The sequence below is a fragment of the Seriola lalandi genome, unplaced genomic scaffold (genome assembly GCF_002814215.2).
Source record: "Seriola lalandi dorsalis isolate HSWRI2012SDOR001 ecotype SW California unplaced genomic scaffold, Sedor1 jcf7180002054537, whole genome shotgun sequence".
In the NCBI taxonomy this organism is placed as follows: Eukaryota; Metazoa; Chordata; class Actinopteri; order Carangiformes; family Carangidae; genus Seriola; species Seriola lalandi.
In genome coordinates this window covers 22,421-44,601 of record NW_019525090.1, presented here as the reverse complement: position 1 = coordinate 44,601, position 22,181 = coordinate 22,421, and the positions used below count along the sequence as shown (strand labels likewise).

The 22,181-nt window shown below is 40.8% G+C and overlaps 2 protein-coding genes and 2 long non-coding RNA genes across 5 annotated transcripts in view; 3 read left to right on the top strand and 1 right to left on the bottom strand.

Annotated features, from left to right (window-relative positions):
• fbn1 (fibrillin 1) overlaps nucleotides 1-4,233 on the top strand; it is a 60,908-nt gene extending 56,675 nt beyond the window's left edge. For both annotated transcript variants that reach the window (XM_023414620.2, XM_087176143.1), the window contains 5 exons: nucleotides 741-869; nucleotides 962-1,081; nucleotides 1,780-2,011; nucleotides 2,089-2,260; nucleotides 2,574-4,233. In XM_023414620.2, the coding sequence (XP_023270388.1) occupies nucleotides 741-869; nucleotides 962-1,081; nucleotides 1,780-2,011; nucleotides 2,089-2,260; nucleotides 2,574-2,960 (1,040 nt within the window). In that variant the 3' untranslated portion in view covers nucleotides 2,961-4,233. The remainder of the gene's footprint in view (nucleotides 1-740; nucleotides 870-961; nucleotides 1,082-1,779; nucleotides 2,012-2,088; nucleotides 2,261-2,573) is intronic.
• Nucleotides 4,234-4,591: 358 nt separating this feature from the next.
• dut (deoxyuridine triphosphatase) lies at nucleotides 4,592-7,220 on the bottom strand. The gene is made up of 7 exons (XM_023414621.2): nucleotides 7,030-7,220; nucleotides 6,179-6,335; nucleotides 5,768-5,859; nucleotides 5,522-5,566; nucleotides 5,344-5,418; nucleotides 4,902-4,972; nucleotides 4,592-4,737 (listed from the first exon to the last, which is right to left on the bottom strand). Exons 1-7 carry the CDS (start codon nucleotides 7,142-7,144, stop codon nucleotides 4,681-4,683), a joined length of 612 nt encoding a protein of 203 aa, XP_023270389.1. The 5' UTR covers nucleotides 7,145-7,220; the 3' UTR covers nucleotides 4,592-4,680.
• A 5,863-nt stretch (nucleotides 7,221-13,083) lies between these two features.
• LOC147818662 (uncharacterized) lies at nucleotides 13,084-19,172 on the top strand. The gene is made up of 3 exons (XR_015437766.1): nucleotides 13,084-18,169; nucleotides 18,257-18,601; nucleotides 19,030-19,172. It is a non-coding gene; the product is annotated as an uncharacterized LOC147818662 (long non-coding RNA).
• A 667-nt stretch (nucleotides 19,173-19,839) lies between these two features.
• LOC147818661 (uncharacterized) lies at nucleotides 19,840-21,839 on the top strand. The gene is made up of 2 exons (XR_015437765.1): nucleotides 19,840-21,050; nucleotides 21,437-21,839. It is a non-coding gene; the product is annotated as an uncharacterized LOC147818661 (long non-coding RNA).
• Nucleotides 21,840-22,181: the final 342 nt, after the last annotated feature.

The window sequence follows — 22,181 nt, the reverse complement described above, 5'->3', positions numbered from 1 at the left end:
TAATGTTTTACTTTTCTGTTTTCAGTCACACTGATAACGATTCCTTCCTTTAAAGCAAAAACGTGTTTGGATTCCATGTTTGGATTGCCAGGTAGTGCTTAGGGAAAGTAGACACTCCTTCTATGGTTTTGTGCACTATGTCCCACATGTTGACAGTTTGACCAAATGGAGATCTAAAACTGGGAAGGCGTGCTGGAAGACTCAGATGACAGTGAAAATCCAGGATCACACATTTAATAACTGACATTTAGAGATTATATCTTTCTCCGCTTTGATCTTTGTCCCTAAAGAGCATAAAGTACGTGATCGTGTTCAGATTTGCATCAATTCCAATCACAACAGTCAAACATGTTCGTGTTGGTTGATAAATAATCCGAACTCAAGGCTCACGTAAACCTTTTTCCAGGAAAAGCAAGCAAGTGGGTGTTGAGTTTAGGTGATTTTGTCAGACTATTATTCACAAGGTCAAGAATGAGCTTTCACACTCACTCATGTTTATGATTACCTCCTCTGGTTTGAGATTGAATCAGTAGGTGAGAGATTTTATTCTCCAGTGCCTGAAGACTGTGAGATTATTTGTACCAACAGTGCATGGTGACCTGCCCTATTTTCCGAGACCCGTGTCGACACTCTCCGCAAATTTGAAAATGACTCAGCAAATCCAAATCGGGGTCGTAATCAGCCCTAATATCATGTTTCTGGTTTTACCCTTGTCTGAACCTTTTCTCCTCTCTGTGTAGACAACAATGAATGTGCAACAGACCCCAATCTGTGCGGCTCCAATGGTGTCTGCCAGAACACTCCAGGGAGCTTCAATTGTGATTGCCAGAGAGGATTCTCATTAGATCCCAATGGACAAACCTGTGAAGGTCCGAAAACAACTGATACTGACCTCACAATCAGCTGATTCATTACAGAAAACAGACTCTCACAGTAGCTTTTGTTTGTTTGTCTCGGACAGATATGGATGAGTGTGATGGTAACCACAGGTGTCAGCATGGCTGTCAGAACTTAGTGGGTGGATACAGGTGCAGCTGTCCACAAGGCTACCTGCAGCACTACCAATGGAACCAGTGTGTGGGTGAGTAAAACTGCTGTTCTTTTTTATCAGCAAATATAAAAATGATTTCCTTTTGGGGCATCTTGATGACTTGGTTGCCAAAGTATGTACAATCCAGCCTTGATGTTCTGGGCTGGAGTCCGACCTGGAACCTTTTTAAAACAACTTATCTGTCCTTCACCTCTTTCCTGCCACTCTTAAAATATAAATATGTCCAAAATGTTTTTCCTCTTCTCTGGAATTTCAACCCTTCCCTTACTGTGGTAAGGTCATGAGAAAAGGAAATGTTGTGTTGAAACTAAATGCACAGTATCCTACTTACAAACCTAAAACGGCTACACTTAGTTAATTATACTGTATATATACACACTTAATTAATAAAAACAAACAAAATACAAACTATGAATGTGACAAGAGAGACCCTGAATATATCTAACTCTAAAAGGACAAAGTGACCTATGGAAGTAGGGCCAAAAACCAAATGAAAAGAGGAGGGTGGTGCAATGCCAAAATCTGAAAGTACCTAAAATAATTAGAAATAGCGCAGACATTTGCAAAGTAATTGTGTGACTCTCTGTATGCCCCAAAATAACAAGCTTGTTAATTAAACCTGTATTTTTAGTTTGCAACACCATGGCAGACTTCCCCAGTATTGTTTGTGTCCTTTAACTGGAATGACCTCTTGTTTGTTTACTTCCTGTGACCTTCCGGTGACCCAGATGAGAACGAGTGTTTGAACAGCCAGATCTGCGGGGGAGCGTCGTGCCACAACACCCTGGGGAGCTTCCGCTGTCTCTGCCCCACTGGCTTCAACTATGAGCAGACCAGCGGAGGCTGCTCAGACATCAATGAGTGTTCCACCAGCCAGAATCCTTGCAAGTTCGGCTGTTCCAACACGGATGGGGGCTATCTCTGTGGATGTCCACCTGGATACTTCCGTGCAGGACAAGGGTGCGTTAGTGACTGACTATGTGGGAAAGCTGTCTGTAGATGTTTCTTGTCCACTGATGGCTTTGTCTTTGTTTCAGGCACTGTGTGACAGGTCTGGGCTTTACTAGTGGTGGACAGGGAGGTGAGGTGGATGATAATTCTCTGTCTCCTGAGGCCTGCTATGAATGTAAGATCAATGGCTATCCGAAGAAGGGACGCAAACGTCGCAGCACCAACTCAACACAAGAGGATCCTCTGGAAGACATACAGGTAATCTGTCTGTCTTTGTGCATTACTGTCTGTAGTTTTGGGAGAACTCGACGGGACTTAACTTAAGTTTTACTGCTTTTAGGTGAACAAAATATAATTTAAATTTACCAAAAGCATAATTGGGTTAGGGTTAGCTAACCTCTACAGTTAACTGAACAAATAAACAATATTAAAATGTTAGAAACCTTCTGTTTCATTTCTCTCTATCACACCTCCGCCTTTTGTCTCTCTTGACTATCAGAAAATACACTTTACTGTTGGTCAGATATCTTCCATTCACTAAGTTCAGTTGGACCATGTTTTCTCTCTGTAGCTGACTGAGAAGGAGGAGGTAAGTCTGGCCAGTGTGGACATTGAGGACACCCTGCAGCTCCACCTGAACATCAGCGACTTGAGCAACCGTGACCACATCCTTGAGTTTACCCCGGCCTTATCGGCCCTCAGCGACCATGTGCGCTACAGCATCGATTATGGAAACGAAGAAGGCTACTTCAAGATCAACCAGAGAGAGGGTGTCAGCTACCTGCACCTGAGCAAGAAGAAGGCCCTCCCCCCTGGGGCGTACTACCTTCAGATCAGCAGTCTGCCCCTCTACAAGAAGAAGGAGCTGGCTGAGCTGGAGGACTGGCACGATAAAGACTACCTCACAGGACAGCTGGGAGACATACTGAAGATGAGGGTGCAGATCATCCTCCATTAACCATCACAAGACTGAGACAGGCAGATGTTGCCAGCAGCTGCTAATCCAGTGTCAGGCTCACACTCCCCACAAAGGCCAAACATCTCTGACTCTGGGTCAGTGGTTAGGGGCAACTTCTACTTGCTCCAACATGGAGAAGGGCTCGCCACCAAAGAGACAAGAAGGGGGTGGGGGGGGTAGGGACTGTGTCATTTGATTGCCAAAGATGATTCTACATATCATACATACAGTTTCTGTGGAAAATACCAGCTGAATGAAGCATTATGAAAGAGTTCAGTTAAATGAAGAACATATTGCCCCGACACACAGCGTCAGCTATGTGTAAAGCACTATTGAGAGTGTGAATGGTTTTTAATTGTAGGGTTTATTGTTCTATAATGATATGTGGAATCAGGTGCCATTTTGAAGGGCATGTGGACTGCAGAAAGCTCTAAAGGCTGAGTTTTTTACAACTCAGCTTAGGTGGAAGAAAAGGGTGAATCCCAATAGTCTGAAATAAATTCATTTCCTCCCCTCAGGTAAATGACTGAACAAACCTGGATACATGGAAGTTAACACTTTTCTCCTTCCCCAGATATTAATTTAATGGAGTGAAGATGAAAAAAAAAAAAAAAGATTATGAGAATAGTTAGGAGAGGAAAGGAACCCACTATGGACTATTGAGCTGTAGCCATGTCTGAGCTTGAATGACTCCTACTGCATATTTAAACTATGCTTTTCCATCTTTCCTACTGACTAGAATAATTCATATTTACTGGTGCTAGCAACACACCCACATAGACTTCTGAATGCACTGTACTACTATACAAAACTCAGTAGTCACCAAGATACAATCCCATCGGCCATTCCGAAGATTTCATGTCTTTGCATCCGTAAACAGCTAGCTTCATAGCCTGTCTGCTCTCCTCTATACTACATGTAAATTGTGTTTATACTGTAATAATCAATGCCACTTTTAATCTATGAAGCATTTGTAAACTAGAGGAAGCCCCTGGAATAGAGGGGTTTGTAATGGTGCTTATAATGACCAACTACTTCCTTTGTAAACTGTGTATACATACACACACCTGCACACACGACACACATTTGATGATGCCAAACCTGGGCCTTCATGATTATGCACTGAGGTCTTCGTGGCCACACATTCTCTCACAAGTACAATCAGTGCTGCATTGCCACGGACCAGCCTGACACCAGTCTGTGTTCTCTGTTCACATCAGTGAGGGTTTAGATGTAAATTCACAATAAAAACATATTTTTTGGTGTATATGTATTTACTGCTGTGCTTTCACCTTTATCTGGATTGAATTACTGTTGCAGCAAGTTCAACAAGCGGCTGTTAGCTTCATTTTGGACATCCCTCTTCAGTCATGTGTTCCCAAGTAAAATGCAACATGATCTCTGAATGTATTAGCTGGCGAGGCTCACATTACACTAATGGAATTGGTTATGGAGCCAGGCTTGCATGTTTAGATATGCAATTCTTGTCCTACACTGCCCCCATGTGGACATTTGGAAGATTTTATTTTTCTTCTTCATTTGTGGAGGGTCAGACAGGAACTTCAGACAGAGCTCAAAGCATTTGCTGAAAACATGTGGGTGATTCTTCCAGTAAGGCTATCAGACCCAACTTACAAAAACGAGAACTTTATTAGCACCTAATCTATATATTTTCAACATATACAGTCACACAATCATATTTGTGTCATATTTGTAGGTTTCAGTTGCGTCCGGTTGATCCGAAGCCTCCAGCACCACGATCCGTCTCATCTAGAGTCTGAAAGACAGCAAGACAATGATTTATTAGATTAACTCGGATGACATACATACCTGAGATAAACATCTAGTGCAGTAAAAAAAAAAGAAGCAGTCATTGGAGCATGTGACAGTGTCTACACAAGTATTTGAGACAGATAAGTATCTATGTATTGCGTTTCTTACCTCTTGCTCCACCAGGTCTGGGTAGCAGATCCTCTCACACACCAGCTGAGCAATTCGGTCACCCTTTTTCACTAGAAGACAAAGAGGAAGAGAAGGATGTGAAATAATGAATTATACATGAGGCATCTGTACAAATAGTTTCATGACAATCATAAAACTCAAAAAGAGTGTGGATGGCAAAATGTTACCGTTGTTAATTCTCACTCAGTTTAGAATTGAAATGAAACGTGAGGAATGTGAAGATCAAACGTGTTTTTGTTTTGTTTTTAAATTCTACCTTTAGCCACTAATGTTTTCTAAATGTAGGGAACAATTTACACCTTAGGGAGTTTCAGTATGTATGTAGTTTTAGTATCAGATATGCAATGACCTAATTAATTCTGCTACATGTACCTTCATGACTTTTTTGTGAAATTTGCCATTTTCCAGCTGAATCACTCACCATCAAATTTGTCCTTGCCGAAGTTGAAGAGCACAACTCCCACATTTCCTCTATAGTCTTCATCAACAACTCCAGCTGAGGAAAACATAGAGATATTAGTAAAAAATAAAATGACTAACATGACAAGGGTTAAAACTATACATGCTCACAAGGAATCTCATTGTAGGTAAAAACTCACCACCAACATCAATGAAGTGTTTTGCTGCCAGTCCAGATCTTGGTGCTGAGAAGTAAAAAAAAAAAAAATGGCAAGAGAGTTATTATTATTATTATTATTGTTGTTCTGCAACTGATGAAACATTATCCACCAACAGAAACTCATAACTTGAATTCCCAGGCCCTGAACAATAGTCTACAGACATGGAAGGAAAAACCTGAATTTCTAGAGCTGCATGGTTGCATCAGCCAAATTCTGAACACTCACCCACTCTCCCATAGCAGCCGTGTGGAACTGCTATTTGGATGTCTGTCTTCACAATGGTCTTATCCATAGGAGCAATGGTGTAATCGTATGCACTGTGCAAATTCAGAGAATTATGGTTAAGGCGGATTAAGGCTGGTTTTCATGGAGTTATATTCATTTGACTATGCTTCTATATTGAGCGACAGGAAGTAAGTATATTACAGATCTGTAGTAACAGTAAAGCTAAAAGGGGTAGGTTAAATTAGGTTTTGGTTAAATTTAAAATTGAATATCACAAACACAATTTATATCGAGTCATTTAACTTCAGTTGAAAGAAAATGTGGTCACAGTATTCAAAACGTACAGACTGCTGCTCACATTAAGTCATAAATGGCGCAAAAATATAATTTTAATTAAAAAATATTACCAACCTGTAGAGGTCATATCCTGCAGCTTTAGTCGAGCCTCTGGTAGGTGTCGTGGCATGCTCTGAGAGTTTAGCAAACCTGAGGACAGGTCTTTCCTCTGCAGGCTTTGTTTCTATCCTTGCCTTCTTTGATGGAGAAACTGCAGAAGCATCTGCTACTTCTAGGGCGGGCATGTTGGCAGAGTTTTCACAATTAAAAGCCGAAAGTGCACTGAATAATCTATATGGAAAAGACTACCTAATTACTAACCAGGAGTCAGGACTAGCGCTAACTAATGCAACGTTTACAAAAAACCCAAGCTTCTGTCCCAGTTTCTTGGCGCTTCTGTATTTGAACGAATCGACTTCCCGCGTTGGATGTAGCGCCAAATTAGCTCCTCCTCAAAAACACGTCATCTTAAAGGGATAGTTTATCTTGCTTTTTATTTTAAAAACTAAGACAATCCCGATGACTTGCAGCACTGTAAACAACTACAGACGTGTTATTCTATGCAGTGGGAGAAAAATATTCTCATCAATAAATTAGCAAGAAACTTAGTATGCTTTGAAACTATGGCAACCACTTTAGTCACTACGTTTGCCTTTAAACAAGTTCTCGCGTGAGTTGCTGATGTAAACAACAGACATGTAACAGATGCATTAGAAAATATTTTAAGGAAAATAAGCCTCACTCACTCATGCATTGCAACTGGATATAATAGACGCAATGGTGGTGTCGGTACACAACAGAGAGCACAAGACACAAAAACCAAAGCGGTAGGTAAAGGTTACAGAATGCTAGCCTGAGCTAGCAAAGCTAACGTCAATGTCAACAAGCGCTTGACAAGTGCAATAGGAAGGCAATTTCTCCCTTGCCTTTGTATTGAGTGGGCTTCTGCATATGAATTTCCCTTCCTAAGATACGCGTGGCATCAATAATCGAAGAGCATTGTAGCTGAAGCTCCCACAGCCTCCGCAACGTTCGTGTCATAATGGTCGCTAACGCTGTCTCCAAGCTAACAGTTCATTAGTGCAGTCCTCCGCCGCTCTGCAGCGCCTCAGCAGACTTGGCTGACTTCAGTGCTTTAAACAAGCATTTCAAGTTGTGGATAGAAACAGGGGCGGAGTCAGACATAGCAAACATCCGGGGCTTAGTTCCAATTTGAGCCTACATCCAGGGCAAGGGGACATGCTCCTCCGGGGAATTGTTTCCCCAGTGACAGCAGCTATATGCATTATTTACTGTGTTAAGCCATTTGTACATCATTTGAGGTAAATAAAATAGTTGCCCAGGAAAAAAATCCTCCAGAGCCTGCATCATATTTAGAGTCTAATTGTTCTCTGTCTCCATCATTCTGAAACCACAACACAACAGATTTTGACAATGACTATTTTTCACTACTATCACAGAAAAAGAGTTAAAGATTGTCTGATGTGACTAATTTGAATTTACATGACATAGGTTGGGAATGAATTCCGCATAAACAGCATCACTAATGTCAATACCTATTTTTGTTACACTGTGCAGGAGTAAAGTTCACTGATTTAAAGTTTGGATGACGAATCTACATTTTAATCCAGACCATAATAAAATGTGCTGTGCTAACTGAGCTGTCATGGATCCACAACAAGGACAAGTAAATGTCTTCACTTCTCTGAAATGAATATGAGGCCAACAGAAGAACATTTACTCCAATGATATTAAAATTCTTTAAGGAATAGCATCATAGGATAAACAACAATAGATAGATAGATACTTAATTTTGATCTACTGATCATTTCTCATTTCTTCCTGTTTTTTTCTTCTTTCATTCTCTCAGCTCCACTCATTCATTCCTGGAAATGTCTTCCACTCAAAGAATATATAAAGAAAAGAGTTTTAATATTTCTGATCTGAAGATGTAGAAATATTAAATGCATGTCTTATTCTCTTACATCTGCTCCACATCTGCTCTCCTTTCCTCCTCTTTTCTTCAATCCTGTCTTGTCAACACATTTTCATCTCCTGTCTTTTGATGATGAAGAAACATTGTAAGTAGGCCACATTTCATACCCATCCAACCTGTAAAGAGATGACTGGTGTAGTTTGTTTTACTGTTGAGTTACACATTTACTCACAGATTGTCAATCTGTTCAGACAAATAACATTGAGACAAAATCGACCTCCATAGAAACCACATTCATAGTTTTTACACAGTCACAGTTCAAGTTTCATGATCGTGTCTGAAGTTTTACATTAGTGTGTATGTGGTGGAACGTTCACAGCTAGAGTGAGTGATGTCACACACAGCGCTGTTTGCTTATTGTATTTGAATACTGTCACTGTAGAGCAGGTTCAATTTTTGAAAATTAATTGTCAGTAGGTTTTCATTTTTAATTCATAGAATGCCCACATGAGTATGTGAAAATGCAAATGCAAATGGGATTACTGCATTTTCTTTTGAATTGTCTTTACTTTGCTGGGATAAAGAGCAGCAGGAGAACAGGTGTGCTGACTGGGCAGCTCACACAGGTGCCTTCTGTGTCCTGAACTCATTCTCTATTTGCCCTTCAGCTGAGCTGGTTCCCTCTGAGTGAGTTGAGTGAGTTTATTTCATTACATTTCCTCAAGTCATGTTTTTTTGTTGTTGTTAAGTAGTACATCTAATCCCCTTGGTTTATTCTCACATGGTTATATATTTAGAGTAAGAAAATATTGATGTACTGATTTTCATTTAGAAGTGTTTGTTGCTTTATTCAAGATAATATGATCGAATTTGACCTGTGTATACACTTTCAATCATTTGTAAAAATATAAGCACTCAGTTTAACCACTCACACCTGACCGACTGCAAGAAAAAGCTTAAATACCTTTAAAAGAAACCTGCTGACTGCTTCTCCTGCTTTGCTCATATTAATAGAGTCAAGTCCAGTGTAATCCTAGAAACACGCGTATGAAAAATTACACTATCATGGAATTGATCATCTTAAAGTTCCCATTGGGCTTCTATAAATATCTATTTTTCTGCACCAGATGCTTTGAGGATAAAACACTATATTATAATCATGGGTTGTGCATTTACAGGAGAACCCAACCCTTTTTAAGAATTCACATTTATTATTCCTGTGCCCCAGAACATTTTGGTGAATATTTGTGAACATTCAGCACTCTCCTCTAAAGTTGGAAACCAAAGGGAGAAACTTAAAATGTACAATGTCATCCCAGTTTTCTCTATAACAATGAATGGGGCTCTGATGCTGTGAGGCCATAAAAATGTAATTTCTTAAACCAAAATGTGTGTTAAACATCTTAAGCTTTATATCCAATTCAAAATCTGGATAAGATCTGTTAGGGAGTACTCTACACAGCTACTGTAGATAATGGGGTTACTGCAATAATTTAGTGGCTCAAAGTAACTTCAGCTATAGCCTATAACTTCAGTAGCCTGATGGATGAATCTTTGAATTTTTTACACTATGACATTTGCAGTCCCACCACCGGCAGAGTATGTACAGACACACTGAGGAGAAATTCAAGTTTCTACATGTGAAAATAATTGTGCTCGAGTTGAAGAGATTTGCATTTCTTAAAAAAAGACTGAATCACAACCATGAACAAATGATTGTTGTTGAGGTTAAAAGTTAAAAGTTTTGTCAACATCTGTGTACTGATACAGAGCAGAAAACCGTCCAAAACTCTGTCAGTGTCACTGATAGGTCAAAATCCATACTTGTTAGTGTCACACACAGGGAAAGTTGCACTTTTAAAATGAATAAATAAGCATTAAATGTATATAGGCTCAAATTACGATCAAAATGATGAGCTTGAGCTTGAGCTTGTAAGGTGATGTTCACAAATGATTCCAATGTTTGTAGTCAAATCAACATTTGCAAACCTTTAAAGGAGGCATGTCCAAAGTCCGGCCCGGGGGCCAATTGCGGCCCGTGTTCAAATTTTCACCGGCCCGCAGCCTCTGTCATAAAATCAATAATATGTGGCCCGCCAGCTCTGTTGACCACTGTATAAAATACACGCGTACAATAAAAGCTGTTTTACACTTCACCAGAAGATGGCAGTAGACCTGTGGCCGCACTCTCGCCGCCGTGACCCTTGTGTGATCCTTTCAGCCCATTTCTGAAATGGCGACTGTAACTAAAAACAGAAAGTTGACAGCGAGGGCCGCCGCTTCCAGGACAAGTGGAAATTGGAGTATTTTTTCGCTGAATTACGAAGCAGTCGGCACCAACAGCTCCCTCTTGTCAACTTCTACCTCCAGCTGGATGAAGGCCGGGTCCAAGAGATTCGAACATTTGCTAAGAAAATGCTGAGCTCGTTTGGCTCGACATACTTGTGCGAGAAGACATTCTCGGTTATGAACATCAACAAGAGCTGCGTGAGGACGAGACTAAGTGACTCTCACCTGCGTGACAGCTTGCGCATCAAAACCACTGTTTTTGAGCCAGACCTGGACTAGGCCTACATACTGCAGTCGAGATCTCAGTATCACCCTTCACATTAGTGCAGGCAAGATATGTGTTTAGTCCTCTGAGGTGAATAAATTATAAAATCTCAGTGAATTGATTTTTTTGTGATGATCAAAACCGCAGTTCTGAATATGCACGGACCACTGTTTTGAATTTAGAGGTTTACAGTGAGCATTTAATAGTGAATAATATGTAATGTTTCAAATGAACCTAGATATGTTTCATATTACCAAAAGTTTTTTTTTCCCTGACAGACTTTCTCCCCATTTTATGTGGTCTTCAAATATGAAATGCAGATTGATTTTGGCAAAAACTTGTATGCCATTTGCAAAAAAAATTTCATATAATAGTTCATTTGTATTTAATGTTAATGGTTCAAAGAATGTCAGGCTGAATGGTCGGCCCCCACACATTTTCACCTTGCCAAATCTGGCCCTCTTTGCAAAAAGGTTGGACTGAGTTACACAGTGGACCTTTTAAGGCAATCTGCAGTCACTTATTTCAACCCCATTAACCCCATTACCATTCTGTTCAAAGGAATGCATTTTATTTAGCGTTGTTGTATATTGGGTAAACTTTAAATAAAGGGCTGATTTGTTTTAGCATTTGTAAGTCTCCTTGATTTTTAATTTGAATTCATATATATGTATTAGGTGAACCTGGATGAAACTAATGCAGTATAATGGAACAGGCCTTTCAGTAAATCCTCCTTCTTGAGAATTGTAATGTTCAGTATTTGCTGAATCTGTTTGAAAAGTGTTGGTTTATTTTAATGGTCAGTGTGGAGGCTGTAATTGTGGTAATGTTTAAGTGTACTGAGACGTGTTCCTAATAGTTTGTCAAGTCTAATTCCTATAAATGGGATGGACAAAAAATTAGGAACACCTCTCAGTATAGGGTTAGTTTATATACAGTGGTGGCCAAAAGTCTGAGACCACTTTCCCATGTAGCCTCACATATTGCTTTCAAAATAAGTCTCAAAAAGGTAACAGGTAAGGTATATCATAAAGGTTCTTACAAGCTATTCTAGTCTATATGGGGATATAGTGGTATAGCTTTATTGCAGATCAACTTCTGTTAGGACATGTACATGTGTGCATACATGTCTTGCTATGGTTGTGGGGACAAATCTGGGTTTGAAACAATCTGTGAGGTTATTCTGGCCAGTTGTGACAGCTTCAAAAGGCTTTTTGAGGGACACCTGCAATGACTGAGGTCAGTGTCAGGATGAGTCTCTACGACGTGAATGAAAGTGAAAGTAACGTTCTTTGTAAAGGTTGAAACGTGAAGAGTGAAGTACACGCACCAAGCAGCAGGTGCATTCAAAATTTCTCCAGGAATTTTCGAATACTTTTAATGTTATGCTCTACCGGGGCAATCGTCCGTAATTGTGTCATCAGTTCAGCGCTTTCTTGTTCAACTTTCTGCACGACATAAAAATATGTTCAAATGAGCGCAGCGCAGTCAGCTGCTTCTTACAGTGTGTTTTGTCTGTATGCTAATCAGGCTGCGCGGACTCCGTGACAGGATTGGTCGAAGCAGAGAGGAGGAGCCTCCGACTCCACGGCCGGCTTCTCCTATTGGTGCGACAATGATCCTGAGTGCTCACCACAGCTGTAGCCGTTCAAGCATTCAGAGGAAAAGAGTTTAATACCCGGCCAGCACATCATTAGTGGCGGCTGACATGATAGGCAGCGCGCCTCTTTACCGCCTTTGTAAACATGTGTGTGTAATTTGTGATTTGGTTTGAGATGCTGGTAGTGATTGTTGGGGACTGGGTTAGTTTTAAAATTCTGATTGTGCATCACACCCTTAGAAAAAGACTGTTGGACACATTAGGAACAGGGGTGCTGCTTGTGTTTTGAGGTTGGTTAGAATCGCACAGTTGGGCTCTTTGTTGGCTTCTGTTCCCCTGCTTTAGTTATCCTCTCACCTGTTTGTATTTTTGTTTCCTTATTTAGCATCCGGGTTATGCAATAAATTTGATTTAAGAATAACACCTGGTCTTATGTTGTTTCCCTTTTCCCCTAGCTGTGTCTAACATAAAGACTGCCAACATATGGTGACTGGGGGGACAATACACCATGATTTCTTTGTATATAGAAACCAACAGGGCTGCAACTGAAACCTGGCTCTGTGAGCAGTCCACGATCAGTAAGTGAAATACTCGGTGAGTAAAATTTCCCGGGCTGTTATGTCTTCTTTGTTTGCAGAAATCAACTGCCTGGTACTGGATGTGAGTCTCACAGTGTCTGAGGTTTTTCTTTCCCAGGAAAGTGGTTCCACAAAGGGTTTATATCTTGATGCTTCATGTGACCAGTGCAACATCTACTGGCCTGACTGCAAAATGGGCAAATACAAATGTTCATAAGTTACAAATTGAATGTAAGTATAAGGTAAAGCATGATTGTATTTTATATTCCAAGCATAGATTTATATACTGTCAAAGCAAATCAAAATGTTTTGTATTCATGGAATGTGTCAATATCAGTTAAGCTCAATGTCTTAGTTTTAACTTAAGTGTTGGCAAAATACATGTAGCTTTAGTTTTAAATGTCAGCGTTGGTGGTTGTGCTGTAAATGTAGCAGCTGCTGGGGCTGATTGCATTCAAGTCTGCCGCTCTGCACTTTACCTGGCGCCGTAGCCTATCAATGCAGAGGGCGAGGGAATAAAAGGGGGCCGTGTCCCTCGTCCTCTCACTTCCTGGCTCGAAAGCCCTCCCGCTTCCCGGCCTTCCGCTTCCTCCTTTGCACTCGAGACGGGTAGGTGCACGGCTGCATTGTTTGCAGGTTGTTTCTTTTAGTTATTAGCCTCTGCATTGAACTGTTTAACTTTGTGTGCGTAGTGGTCCATTGTGGTTGTTAAGGATTCTCGTTCAAACTCCACTTCAGTACAGCTTCCATCATTGCTTTATTTTTCCATAACCGACCGCTGGAACACACAAGCGTGAACAAAAACTTTTCCCGGGGTAAGCTACACATGTCATATCCGGGATCGGACAATAAACATCTTTCAAAATAAAAGTACTGTGCATAACACAATGAGTAAAGGTGCTTTCTTTTACATTGCTTAACACCCCCATTCGCCTTTAACTTAATGGCTTTCCTGAGAACATAACATTTTATGTACCAAACATGTCTTTGACAAACCTTTTCAGTTTCAGTTTAGTAGCTGGTTTTGTCATTACATCAGCAAGCATTTGCTCAGTAGGACAATACTCCAGATGTATCTTGCCACTGTTTACCACCTCCCTGATGAAGTGATACTTGATGTCTATGTGCTTACATCTTTGCCTGTTTACAGGGTTCTTGGCAAGTGCAATAGTACCTTGGTTGTCTACGTACACTTTTGTTTGTCTATACTGGTACTTGTCCATTCCTTTTAAGTAGCCGTCTCAAATATATACATTCCTGTATAGCTGATCCTAAGGCAATGTATTCTGCTTCACATGTAGAAAGTGCAACCGTTGGTTGATGTCTAGATTTCCATGAAATTAGAGAGCTTCCTTCACTTAGACTGACACAATAACCTGAGATACTACGCCTGTCTGCCCTCTCTGATGCCCAGTCTGCATCACTGTACACTTTCAAACCTAGTTTACTTGTGTCATTTCTTTTGAAGCATAGACCTTGTTCTGCTGTACCTTTAAGGTACCTAAACACATGTTTTACAGTGCTCCAGTGTTCTTCAGTTGGATCATCAAAATGCTGTGAGTTTACTGACCACAAAACCTATGTCTGGTCTAGTGCATGTGGACAAATATATTAAACTTCCCACTGCCTCTCTGTACTTTCTTGAATTTGTCATTTTTCCAGCATTTTCTGAGTAGTCAAGTTTTGGTTCACATGGGGTCTCTCTTGCCCTACAGTCTTCCATTTCAAATCTTTTCAGTATTTTGTTCACATATCTTTTCTGTGACATAACAACTTGACCCTCTGTTTGTTCAAAGTCTATTCCCAGAAAATGTCTGAGTCTCCCCATATCTTTCATTTTGAACTTTTCAGTTAGCATTGTTTTCACATTTGTTAATACACTTTCATTGCTAGCTGCTATTATCAGATCATCAACCCATATAATGAGGATTACCTTTTCATCATGTTTTTCTTTTGTATACACACAATGATCAGCAGGGTTCTGTGTGAAATCATTTCTGATCAAACATGCATGTAACATAGCATTCCAGTTTCTTCCGGACTGCTTGAGACCATAGAGAGACTTATGCAGTTTACACACTTGTTTTTCACCTGTGTCTGACCATGTCTCATAACCCTCTGGTTGTTCAATGTAAAGTTCAAAGTCAATAGGTGCATGTAAATATGCTGTCTTAACGTCCATCTGATGCAGCACCAGATTCTCCTGCGCTGCTTTCTGCATGATCACCCTCACACTGGTCATATCAGCAGTGGGTGAAAATGTCTCTTTGTAATCAGTTCCTTGTTTTTGACTGTAGCCTTTTGCTACGTATCTTGCTTTGTACTTTTCTGATCCATCAGTGTCACTCTTGAGTGCATACACCCATTTGCCCCCCACTGCTCGTTTGCCTGGTGGAAGATGGGTGAGGCTGACTGTTTCATTCTCCTCCAGTGACTGCATCTCCTCATTCATAGCGCTGATCCACTGCCTTGAGTTGGTTGAAGCAATGGCATCCTGGTAAGTCTGAGGAATGTCACACACTGCTCTGTAACAGAAGTCAATACATGTTTGTAATTTGTCTACCTTTTCTTCCGTTTCAAAGTCCTGTAGGTAAGTTGGTTTCTTTCTTTCCCTCTTTGGGTTTCTCCTTGTTCTCTCAGCGTCGTCTTCTTGCTGAGGCACTTCAGTCTGTTTTGGAGCAGTCTCAGAAACATCACTATCATTATCATGACTTGATGCATTTTCTTTGTTTTCATCAACCATTTCTCCATCGTCATGACTTTTTGGCTGTACACCTCCATCACAATACTCAATGTGTGCTTCTGATGTTTGTGTCTCTTTTTCATTTGCTGTTTTGGTTGTGAATTTCACTAACCTGTGCTTTTGGACTTTTTCTGTGTCTGGATAGTACACCAGATAAGCTGGGCTGTTTTCATCATATCCTATAAAAACACCTTGCTGGCACCTGGAATCTAACGTCCCTTTCTCTTGTTTGTAGGCAAAACAGATGGACCCGAACTTCTGCAGTTTGGAAACATCCGGTTTCACACCTGTAAACATCTCATATGGAATTTTTCTTGTGCGTCTGCTGTAGCACCTGTTTCTTACATAAGCAGCTGTCTGTACAGCATAGTTCTGGTAATTTACGCTCTAAGAGTAAACACCTGCCCATGTCATAGAGAGTTCGCCAACCTCTCTCTGCTGTGCCATTTTGGTGTGGCGAATAGGGCGCAGATTTTTCATGCCTTATCCTATTCTTGGTCAACAGTTCTTGGAAGTCTTTAGTTGTAAACTCAGTGCCGTTGTCTGAACGGACGCACTTGACTTCACCATAAGGTGCTATGTCTGCCAAGAATATTTCTGTGGCATGAACTGCATCACTTTTGGCTTTAAGGAAGTACACAAACATGGTACCTGAGTAGTCATCTGTAAAAGATTGAGCATATCTGTGTCCCTCTATGCTCGGGGTTCGCATTGGACCTGCTAGATCAGTGTGGATTAGCTGTAAGGGTTTTTTAGCTTTTCTGTCTGGCTCTCTATTTCTACTCTGTGTGAATTTTCCTTTTGTACACACTTCACATATCTGTGTTGGTCTGACCACACTCCCCTTTATCACCATGCCTTTTACAACACCTTGTAATTTTTGTACATCTTCATAGTTGCAATGACCCATAATCTCATGCCAGGTTTGTATGTCATGGGATACTTTACATTTATCAACATTATGTTCAATAGTTGATAAATAATACAAATTGCCACTCTCGTGAATGTTAAACCTGCTGCCATCTGTTGTGATCATGTGACTGTTCTCTTTCTTGAAGGTGACTGTTGCTTCTCCATTTGCTGCTCTCGCCACTGAGAAGTTAACCTGGGGGTACGATGGCATGTAGAGTGCTTGCCGAAGCTGTGCTCTGTGTTGTCCAGGAGATGAATCACAGCTGTCCCTCTGCGTTGAGCGATTCCGTTGCACTTGGTCCCATCTGCCAGCTCGACTGCGTGGGTCTCTGGCTTAAATGTGTCGTCGAAGCTCACAAACTTGCTCACATCGTTCACGATGTGAGAGGTTGCTCCTCCATCCACCATGATGCCTTTCAGCTTTATATTATCTGCTGGTCTCTCAGTCTTTGTATGCCTCGCCATGAAGAGATGGTCGTCATCACCTTCTTGCTCTTTCTCTGCAACTTTTCTGGCACCATCTTGTTCCCCCTTTTTCTTGCACAAGGATTCTTTATGTGTGTTGCTTCTACAGTAACTGCACCACACTTTTCGTGTGCATTGTCTTGCTTTGTGCCCTTTTATTCCACACCTGTAGCATGTCACACTTACATCTTCATGTCTTTTGTTATTAAAGTGTGTATTCATATTTTGCTTGTTATGCTTTATGTGTGTTTTCATTACATTCCGTTGATTCAGCTGTTTCCATCTTTTCAGCTTCTTCATAGATTCTCAGCCTCCTTTTAAACTCTGTGAATGTAACTTGGTCTTCATTTTGTGTTACATGGTCAGCTAGGGGCTTGAACATGTCCGGTAGCCCGCCAAGTATCATGGCTATCATTAGTCCATCACTCATGGTTTCACCTGCATTTCTCAAAGCTGTGATAATATTTTCCGTTCTTATAATATAGTCTGTGACACTTTCGTTGTCTGCCATCCGTAGCTTGGTCAACGATGTGTATAAACTTATTATTCTTGTCTTGCTTTTTCCCGAATAATGTTCTTTCAATATCTTCAGTGCCTCCCTGCCATTATCGGCAGCATCATGTCTGATTAGCGATAGGCTTTTATCATCTATCAGCCTTATCAGTTCAACATTGCAGTCAGCATTCTTCCGTCTGTCTAGAGCTAACTGCTCTTCATCATCATCCCTGGGCTCATGCAAAATAGTCTCTTTCAGGTTTAAGCTGTGTAGGTGACCAAGAAATCTCGTTTCCCAAAGGTCATACTTATCTTCTGTTCTGTCAAAAAATAGTTGCGGCATTCGCATCCCTGCCGCTCATTTTGCGGCAGTCTTTTCTTCTGCTAGCCTTCTAGCTTTTAGCTCTTAGCCCTGGCGTTCGCGTCATGCGTCGCGATACTCTTCATAACTTTGCCCGGTACTTATCTTCAAGTCGGCTCTCATTAGCTGCTAGCGGTGTCCGAGGATGCCTTGGCCCATAACCTGTTAAGGATTTTCGTTCAAACTCCACTTCAGTACAGCTTCCATCATTGCTTTATTTTTCCATAACCGACCGCTCGAACACACAAGCGTGAACAAAAACGTTTCCCGGGGTAAGCTACACATCGGACAATAAACATCTTTCAAAATAAAAGTACTGTGCATAACACAATGAGTAAAGGCGCTTTCTTTTACATTGCTTAACAGTGGTTAAGGGGATGGTGGCGATTCTCCCTGTTTGCCATAGCCATTAAGAGGACAAGGTATGGACACCTTAGCAATTATGTTCAGTTCCAACTATAGCCGTTAGCCAAGGTGCTAAACACCTCACCTGTCCATTTTTTTTATAGCTGATCCCGAACGCACCACAGACGCTCCAGTCAAATACGGAGCGGTGCCGAACCTCCTCGGAACGGTTCCTGCTGTTCGGGACCTGTGGCTAACGGTGGATATTAAGTACAGGAACACTACTGCTTCGCCGACCCGCAGTTTGTGGTGGCTGGGTGCTGTGGATGGCTCTGTTGCCCCGCTAAATAGACTGTCGGTTGTGCATCTTTTCTGCTTCGCTTGCTTTTTGCTTCGCTTGCTGCCGCTGCTACGGTGACGGTTTTCTGCAGGTTGCTGCTCGCTCCCCCCGGTCGCCGGTGTCCGGCTCCCCTTCTGGGCGGCGGGCTTAGCGAGAGCTGCTCCGTCAGGTGTGTGTGTGTGTGTGTGTGTGTGTGTGTGTGTGTGTGCGCGTGTGTGCGTGTGTGCGTGCGCGCGCGCGGTTGTGTTTGTGAAGGGATGAATGGTCATATTCACTGACTGGCTGTGTGAGCGTGTGCAGGGGTTAGATGGGACCAGGTATTTTTATGTTTTCTTTGAATGTATTGTTTTGAGTTAATTGGTTGGTCATTTATCATTTAGTTTATTTTTATTGAATGATTGTGTCCATTGGTTACTTTGTTTGTTTGTTTGCTAAGTTGTCGTTAAGCTAATGGTCTAATTGTTTTCTTGTTTCATTGAGTTTCAGTCCTAGACTGTTAATATTGTTTTGTTTTTGGACAATTGTTAGTTTACATTTTTATAAGGGATTTGTGTTTATGTATCTTGTGTTTAATTGTGTTCTCCCTTCCCTCCATAGTTGCTGCGAGCTGACGGTGGTGGCGGTGTCCTGGGTGGTGCTTCCTCATCGTGTGCTGTGATTCTGGATTTGGTTGTTTTGCACTTCACCTGTGTGTGTGTGTGTGTGTGTGTGTGTGTGTGTGTGTGTGTGTGTGTGTGTGTGTGTGTTTCTTTGTTTTGGACTCCCCCCACATTGTCCTTCACCGTTGGTAAGCCTCAGCTACTGGAGTAGGGGGTTAATTACAGTGGAAAGTAACAAAATACATTTACTCACGTTACTGTATTGAATACTTTTTTTGTGTATTTTGTATTTTTTAAGTACAATTTAAAATTGGTATTTTGTATTTTACTTGAGTACGTTTTTACTCAAGTATTGTACTTAGTTACTTTATAAATCCTATCCGTTACTGAGTAAAAATAACAATTCAACCTACAGGGGAACAATACGCGCCAGAACCATTGACAGTATACCAATGGCCAGAACCAACAGTTACTAACTTTACAAAACAACTAACTTTAAGTTGCTACTTAAACTGAACAAGAAGTTGTTGTTTTTGCACTTACATTTGTTACACTTGTTCTTTAATTAAAAACAAAGTAGTTTTGGATTTCTGACCCCTTGTCCTATTTTTACTACCCTCACACCCCAAACAAAGAAAGTAACTAAGTAACTTTTACTTAAAGTACATTTCAAATGAACTACTTTTTACTTTTACTTGAGTACATTTTCAGATGAGTACTTTTACTTCTACTTGAGTAATATTTCATCAAAGTATTGGTACTTTTACTCGAATACAAATTTTTTGTACTTTTTCCACCTCTGGTTAATTATTAGTTCTGTCGTGAACTACCCTTTTTAACTTGTGCGACCAACTTCCAATAAACGTGTTAATTATTTTTGCTACCGTGAACCACGTCTCCTGCCCTTCCTTGTATTACTTACCTGTGTGCCTTCCTTCATAGTTATATTTATTTACAATTCCCTGGGTGCAATTCCCAGGGTGGCGTTGTTGGTTTCTTTGTTTCAAATTTCATAAGTGTAGTATAATATTTTGAGCCCTCGCATCGCCACATAAAGGTGCAATATAAGATGTAGGGGTGAGCGGATCGATTTAAATATCGATAGTATCGATACTAACGTTGGTATTGGGTATTGATCGATACTTGTTTGATGAGATCGATTCTTAAGTTTCAGTTTATCTTCTGTAGAACTCCAGGCATTTACAGAGTGACCGACTGGCCGTACAACACTGCTCTTCTCTCTCTTCACTCATGCTCAATTAGCCCTTCCCCTTTCCTCCGCTCCCCGGCCTCCACTGCTACACTCACTCACTGCCTGTGGCTTTTTATTTGCCTGAAAACTTTGTCCTGTGTTTTATTATCATCATAAACATGATTAATTAAAGGAAAACTTACAAAATAATTAAATAATCATGAAAATTCAAGTTTTCATTCAAATTTGCATATTGATGATGCATTCACTTAATAAATTATGATACATTGCTCCCCCCTACACAAAAGTACATGGTAGTAGTAAAAAGTATCGGTATCGGCAATACTGGCCCTGTATTTACTTGGTATTGGATCGATACCAAATTTTGCAGTATCGCACAGCCCTAATAAGATGTGGCCAGGACTTTAGTTTAAAATGTTCAAAAAATGAATCAACACTATCAGCAGTGTCTAAAGGAGACGCAGTGATGTCATGATCTCCCTGACCTGTCCCCTGTTGTAATACCACTTTGTGACACTAGACGCTGTGTGAGTCAGTGGCGCGTCAAGTCTTCCCTCAGTCCCACGAAGAAGAACAACTTCCGGCAGCACTTGAAGTTAGCATCACAGAAACACAGGAATGGCTGAACCTCCTAAATGGCGATATGTTTCTGTATCCCGCAGGACCGCTCCCGACAAGAAACCACGTTCAACGGCGAAGAAAAGCAACACGAGTAACTCTCGATGTGGTTTTCCACCGCCGGAGACAGCTCCTGAGAGTAAAGAGATGCAGTTTGATGCTGAGCTCGCAACGTTCCTGTTAGCCCGGTGAGTAGCATCATTGTTGGCTTTTTAGCTAAAAGTATAATCAGTGCAACGACTGACAAACCGTACCGACAAACATTTCAGGTGGTGATATTGATGTTGTCGACAGACGTTTTAGCGGTTACTAGAATTGTCTGTTGCTGTCGGCTGTTGTACAGCTAGTGACGTCAGTAACTTTAGGCTCATTTTGTAACTGATGACTGTAACTTGAGATTGTATGGACCCAGTAGACCGAATGAATACACGTCGATACACGTGTATTTACTTTTGCATATTCATATCTATCCTCACAATTTAATATCTATCTACAAAACAGACCTAACATGTTTGAATGTAAAGAACTTGTATGAGCTAAATGAATTGTCCTATCACATGTTTGTCTTTATCAGGACCAGAATTCCAGTGTAATCATCACCAATGTTGGACCAGCACCTGCCTTTCCTTCTGCATCTGGCCTCATCAATCAACAACCACATTACAGTAACACCTTGAGGTATTATCCCTGCACATAACAGATATTGTCTATACTGTGATCTTTTGCACATCCCCTAATCAATACCTTTTGCACAGCTTGCCCAGCAGGAGTTTTGTCATTCTAGAACACTTTTGTATATGGTTGCGTAGTATCGTTTTCATTGTTTATTTTATTTTTTTAAAATCTATTTATATTTAAGTATTGCAGTATTAACTTTTTTATTTATTTCTTATGAATACGTTAATTTAATACTACACCAAGCCAAATATCTTGTAAGTGAAAACCTACCTGACAATAAACCTTATTTTCTGAGTCTGCTTTTGTGGTGATGTCGTCATCCCTTCCTCATGCTGCTATAGCCTGCCCATGTGTCCTGCAGTATCCCCTTGCCTTCATAAATCTACAAGTGTATGGAGGTTACAAGTAGACTTCAGATCCTATTTTTACACCTGAATTTAAATTCTACTTGTTACCTCAGTGTCACACACTTTTGAATTTTGAGCACCAAATTTCAGTTTTGTGCTTTGCATGTGTTCAGACATTGACAGAAGCTCTAACTCTTCCAGTGTCTTTGTGTTGCCTCAACACTGTGTGTGTGTGTGTGTGTGTGTGTGTGTGTGTGTGTGTGTGTGTGTGTGTGTATATATATATATATATAT